The sequence below is a fragment of the Rhinopithecus bieti genome, unplaced genomic scaffold (genome assembly GCF_001698545.2).
Source record: "Rhinopithecus bieti isolate Rb0 unplaced genomic scaffold, ASM169854v2 scaffold_51827, whole genome shotgun sequence".
Taxonomy (NCBI): Eukaryota; Metazoa; Chordata; class Mammalia; order Primates; family Cercopithecidae; genus Rhinopithecus; species Rhinopithecus bieti.
This window is the reverse complement of record NW_016820189.1, coordinates 379,030-385,531: the sequence shown is the minus strand read 5'-3', so window position 1 is coordinate 385,531 and position 6,502 is coordinate 379,030. Positions and strand designations below refer to the sequence as shown.

The 6,502-nt window shown below is 37.1% G+C and overlaps 1 protein-coding gene across 1 annotated transcript in view; it reads right to left on the bottom strand.

The window, feature by feature from the left end:
• Window positions 1-3,020: 3,020 nt before the first annotated feature.
• The window catches only part of LOC108520313 (myosin-1-like), a 26,386-nt gene continuing 22,904 nt past the window's right edge, over window positions 3,021-6,502 (bottom strand). Inside the window, exons 36-41 of the mRNA XM_017859641.1 lie at window positions 6,442-6,501; window positions 5,983-6,108; window positions 5,722-5,892; window positions 5,360-5,464; window positions 5,145-5,240; window positions 3,021-3,281 (exon numbers count right to left, since the gene is read on the bottom strand). Coding sequence (XP_017715130.1) covers window positions 3,129-3,281; window positions 5,145-5,240; window positions 5,360-5,464; window positions 5,722-5,892; window positions 5,983-6,108; window positions 6,442-6,501 — 711 coding nt within the window. The 3' untranslated portion in view covers window positions 3,021-3,128. The remainder of the gene's footprint in view (window positions 3,282-5,144; window positions 5,241-5,359; window positions 5,465-5,721; window positions 5,893-5,982; window positions 6,109-6,441; window position 6,502) is intronic.

The window sequence follows — 6,502 nt, the reverse complement described above, 5'->3', positions numbered from 1 at the left end:
TGAGCTCTTGTTTGTCTGGGAATGTCTTCATTGCTTTTTCATTTCTGAAGGATAACTTTGCCAAGTACAGTATTTTTGCTTGTAGTGTTTTATTTCAACACTTTGAATATGTCATCCCACTCCTTTCTGACTTGCAGGGTTTCTGTTGAGACGTCCATTGTTAGCCTTATGTAGGTTCCCTTGTATGTGATGAGCTGCTTTTCTCTTGCTTCTTTCAAAATTTTCCATCTTTGACTTTCACTATTTTATTACAATATCTTGGAATATTCTTTTTTTGGGTTAATTTGTCTTGTGATTCTTTGAGTTTCACGGATCTGGATACGTATATCCTTTTCAAGATTTGGGAATTTTTAGCTAGTATTTCTTTAAATAAGCTTTTTGTCCCTTTTTCTCTCTTCTCCTCTGACACTGTCATAATTTATACATTTGTATGCTTGAGGTGTCCATAGTCCTTTATGCTTTTTCTCTTTTTCCTTTTCTGATCCTCTAATTGGCTAATTTCTGATGACATATCTTTGAATTCACTAATTCTTTCTTTTGCATGATTGAGTCAGTTGTTGAAACTCTTTATTGAATTTTTCTATTCTTTTATTATATTATTCAGCTCCAGGATTTCTGGGTTTTTTTGTCTTTACTTTGGTTGCTATTTCTTTGTTAAACTTTTCACATTGTTCATGCATTATTTTCCTAATTTTGTTTAGTTGTCTATTTTGGTTTTCTTGCTCCTTATTGAGCTTCTTTAAGATCATTATTTGAATTCTTTTTCATGCAGTTTATAGATCTCATTTGTTTGGGGTTGGTTATTGGAGCTTTATTAGTTTCATTTGGTGGTGTCATGTTTACATGACCCTTTGTTATCTGTGTAGTCCTGCATTGGTGTCTGAATTTATTCAGGTTTAGTTCTTTCCACTCAAATGTAATAGGGTGTTTAGAATGGCAGAGAAATTTAGGGAGTTCTCAAGATAATGGCTATAAAGATAAGTTATGGATTTTTCCTTAAATGGGAAGAGAAATAAAGATAAAAAAGATGCTGATTTAGATAAGAAGTAAAGAGACCAAATACTCAGGTGCCAGTGGGGTTGAAGAACTGTTATGTTGGGAATAGTCCAACAAGCAAGTTAGAAAATCAGAAAGGAGATGCTTTATGTAGTTAGTTTGGAGAATGGAGATTGGGCAGTTTTGTGATACTTTCTAGAGTGAGACAAGACTATGGAGGAGGGGTAGTGGTAGAGAAGGTAGTCAAGGCAGAAGTCAGTGTATTCAATGAATCATCCATGTGGACATTGAAATCTCCCAGGAATGTGGTAAGGATTGGAGGGAAAGGAAAGGCAGGTGCCAAAATCTTTGATGAATGAAAAGTTAGTAAATGACCACAGTAGGTATGTGGAATAGCTAAATAACATGAACTTCAAAGAAGGAAGAGTCTTCTATAGGAGGATAAGCAACAAGGGGAATTAAGAGGGGTATTATTTCTAGCTTAGGACTAAGGAGTTCTTGAACCATGAGAGGATAATGGTCACCTCTTAAGAAGACTTACAGGGAAGGATTTTATCAGGGGAGGCAGATTTCAATTTAAACCAAGAAGTGGATTGGGGGGAATATTCCAAAGAGCATAAGAGATCTCGTGTTTTCCAGGAGGGTCAATATTAAGTGAGGGTACAGCTAAGATTTGCTACCATAGTCAGGTCCTTCTGTCCCTTCCTGACTCTTTGCTTAACATATACCCATTTATGTATCCATTTTTCTCATTGTCAATAACCAAAGGAAATGGCAATGTGTAATTGGAATATTAGGATATAAACTTTGGGAGAAAATGGAATATTAAAATCTGTTAAAATTATTTTAAAGTCCAGCCCAAGATATAGCATTACAATAATGAGTTGTTTCCAATAATCAATAGAAAATAAGTGGAGGTGCATAATGACCCAGAGAGAATCTTCCCCAGGAACTGAGGTCCAGAGATGGATGATTGGATATTTTAACCTACTGGATCGTAAGATTAGAAACATTTAATTGTATGTTGCTCCTTTTAAGTAGACTGGGTACTATTCTCACAAGACCTTTGTTATATCTTTAATAGACAAGATACTTGCTATTTTACTTGCTCATGTTGTATGAAAAATTGACATAGGTGGAAGGCCCATGCTACCCTCAGTACAGGTAAACCTGTGGTAGTAATACCACAGTTACAACAATGATGACAATAATTGCCATAGCACTATAGAAAGACACAATACAGAAATCTACAGTAATGAGAGTAGGGTACTGACTTTAAAAAATATGAACTGACCTATTGCTATCAATATACTGGAAGAAACCTTTGTAAAATACAGAAGTATCCAAAGAGATAGAAGACATAATAGAAACATATTTCTTAACAATTTTTAACTCCTGGTTACCATTTGATTGTGATAACCAGGGAGGGGGCACAATCAAGCAAACTAAACATCTGTAGATAACAAAAAGCTTAAAATCTCTTATATTTAGAAAGAGCCAGAAAACCTACAGAACATGCTTCCCTCTCAAGGGATTCTAATCCCAATTTAATGGTTCATATAGTTATAGTGAAGAGTTTGCATTTTAAATATTTTTGACAATACTTAAAAAATTAGGTACTTAAAATACCTAATTTTAAATTTTCTCTTATTTTTTGTAAATAACATGTTTTAATTTATTTTTACTCAGCCTTAGGATGAAGGATTTCCTATCATTTTATGAAGAAAATCAATAATTTCATTGACAGAAACTAGCTATGTTTTGTCAAGTAAGGTTTACCAAATATTCTATGTTTTGTGTGCCTGTTGTATACCTTTAGGTTCACCTACTTCCCATAGGGACGCATATAGTGGTACTTACCGGGGTCAGCCTATACCGGGGTCGGCCTAGCTGCTCTCTATCATGTCTTAATATTGGTGACTAGGCACTTTTCTGTAAAATGTAACCAAACTGTTGAGATGTTTTTCTTTTCTTGGTACTTCTAAAGACAAATTGCCATAGAGGGGAAAAAGAGACTCACAAGATTTTGGCAGATAAATTTTTTATCTCCAGAAGTCATAAGTACAAAATGGAGTGACAAAGATTTTCACATTTTGTGCATTTCTTTGGTCACCTTTCAGCAGTTGGATAAATTACTCTTCACTTATGATTTTTGTGTGAACCTCCCGGCTCTTCACCCGGAGCTTGTTGACCTGGGACTCAGCAATGTCAGCCCGTTCCTCGGCCTCCTCCAGTTCGTGCTGGATCTTGCGGAATTTGGAGAGGTTGACATTGGATTGTTCCTCCTGTGAATGGAAATCCGTTTATGAGGGAAAAAAGTTCAGAATTTTTCAGAAATTCAATGGATCTTGAATTTCCTTTTTACTTAAAATGAATCACTCTAGCAGATCTTTTAAGAAACCTAGAGAAATGCTCTTGAATTTGTATTTTTATTTTTTTGCCTTAGCTTCTTGAACTCGTAGATAACAAGGAAGGACAGGTGACATTTGTATCTGAACTTTTAGAACAGCAAAACATCCTAGAGCTACTACTAAATATGCCAGGTGTCCAGCTTTGTGTTTTGTTTTGTTTTGTTTTGTTTTGTGTTATTTTTCAGAATCCTGAGAATGGAACTAAACCTTTTAAGAATGCAAGTATGCAACCAAACCTTTTAAGAATGCAAGTATGCAGTCTATACCAAACCAAACCATTAGGCTTGAATATAAGTTATTGCCATGTGAATATAAATTATTGCCACTTAAGTTTAGAAATTAAGCAAGAAGTTTGTTTCTTAAAATAGTCTGAGCTGTCTCTGATTATACTCAAATATATAGCAGAGAATTTGAGCAGGTCAATTCTAGTTTAGTCTCTGGTAATCATTCTTATTTAAAAGTCTCAGTAAGAACCTCCAAAATGTGGCATTCAAATTTAGAACAGACATAAAGGTTAGAATCATTAAATAGTATAGCTTGAGGAAAAAAACCTCAGCTTTTCATCTTACAGATGAGGAAAGCAGGAACTGAAGAAAGATTAAGCAATTTGTCCAAGATATGGACAGGTTGTGTGTGTGTGTGTGTGTGTGTGTGCGCGCGCGTGCGCGTGTGTGTCCGCGTACACGTGTGTTTGTTTTCTCTCCCTCCCTCATTCCCCTCCATCCCCATCTTTCTCTCTCTCTTACCTTAGATGTCAGGGGTAAAATAAAAACCCTCAATGAACAGAGGAACTCATTTGTGATATGTAACTATGCATATTTATATGTAGGAAATTGATACTATTTGATTATTAGTCCAGATGAATCATGGGATAGGGAAATGAGATAAAGTGGAGTCTGAAGAATCTACTGATTTGAACATAACCAAGACCTTCTGAGTTTCAGAATCTTATATTTAATGGTTTACTGGACACATTCACTTGTGTATATATGGTATTATGTATCTAAAACAGAATTCTTGTTTCTTTCTTGCCCTGCAAATCTGTTCTTCCCTTTGTTCCCCACTTAAGTCATCATCCACCTGATTACTTAAATCATAAACTTGATAAATTACTCTTAATTGCCTTCTTTCATCTCCCAAGTGCAACCTACTAGCAATCTTATAGTTTCTACCTCCAAAATATATCCTGAATCTCTCCACTTCTCTCTGCTCCACTTTCTTTTCCAAGCCGCAGAACCAACCCGAAAAGCTTCCTAACATGTCTGTCTGCACCCACTTGTGTTACCCGGTAACCCATTCTTTACATAGTAGCCCAAATACTCTTTTTAAAAAATATAGATCAGGTAAGGACTGACCCACATTAAAACCCTCCCTGGCTCCCCAGTACCTTATTGTACTGAGAATAAAATCCAGACTTCTTACCATGGCCTGGAAGACCCTATGAGCTGCCTCCTGCCTGGCTTTCCAGCCCCAACTGTGGTACTTGCCTCCTTTTTTTTGTCTGCTTCTTGAGCCAGACTCTTTTCCACTCAAAAGCTTTGCCTTTGCTCTTCCCCATCTCTAGAACATCTTCTGCTGGCTTGTCAGGCTGTTGGTTTTACCTTAGCTTCGGACCTCCATGTAGTCATTTGTTTTCCTTCGATCCTTCCTCATTTTCCTCATCTTTTCTTTTGTCGCTTTAACTAAACTGGCCTGGTCATGTCTGAGAAAAATCACTGCAAGGGGTTGTGAACTCACCGCTTCCTCAGCTTGTCTCTTGTAGGCTTTCACCTTTGCTTGCAGTTTGTCCACCAGGTCCTGGAGCCTGAGAATATTCTTGCGGTCTTCCTCAGTCTGAAATAATATTTTTAAGAGTAAGTTTCTTGAAAGTACAAATATCACATTTTGTCATATATATGGCTTTTAATCCCATGTAGACTAAAGTGAAAACCTAGACAGGCCATTTTCCTTACTTGGTAACTGAGTTCCTTCACTTTTCTCTCATGTTTGCGTAGACCCTTGACGGCTTCAACATTGCGCTTCTGTTCACTTTCAACTTCACCTTCAAGTTCACGAACCTACAAGAAGATGGACATTTTAAGGACATTCACTTGATGAATTTTTACTTCTTCATATGACACACATACTTCTTTTACTCTGCTTTGTATGTAGTTTTTAATGTCCTAGTTCAGTTTTCCTTATTATGAGCTTTTGGGCATGACGGAATAGCTCTCCCTCGCCTCAGTATGCCCCACATCTTCTAGTAGTGCTAGGTATTCAGAATCATGCGTTGGATTGGAATGAGATAGGAATACACGCTGATTAGGAGACCCACCCTGGCCTCCAGTTTCTGGATCTGCTTCTTCCCGCCCTTCAAGGCCAGCTGCTCAGCCTCATCCAGACGGTGCTGCAGGTCCTTCACTGTCTGTTCCAGGTTCTTCTTCATCCGCTCCAGATGGGCACTGGTGTCCTGTTCCTTCTTCAGCTCCTCAGCCATCATGGCAGCCTAATTAGCAGTAAAACAGAATGGGTTAAGATAGCTAAGACAGCAAATTAAGATTCAAGTTTGACCACCACTGTGTTACCCTTCACTCACATCAGTGATGGCCTTCTTGGCCTTCTCTTCTGCATTGCGGGCTTCCTGGACGATGTCTTCCATCTCTCCCTGGATTTGGGAAATGTCTGTCTCCAGCTTCTTCTTGGTGTTGATCAGGCTGGTGTTCTGTTTAAAATGTGAAAATTAGAAATATTAGACACATGAGAGAAAAATTAGGAAGCCTGATGTTCTAATGAACCCATAAACTAATTAACTAAATGAATTCATTAATATTCCTCCTTGTTTCATAAATTATCTAAGTTGACATATGTTTAAAAGACAATCAACTATGGATGTTATAGTTCAGATAAACAAAAATATAGAGAATCAAAAAATAAAATATTTTAAACTTTATCCCTCATGAAATCTTATAAATAGATTTCTTAATAATACCAAGATTTCAGCAAGAATGTCATTTTCATACCCTCGTATTTTTTACTATTCTGTTATTACATGCACCTGGGTGTGCAGGAGCTGAACACGCTCACTGGCATCCAGGAGCTCCTGTTCTGCGATCCTG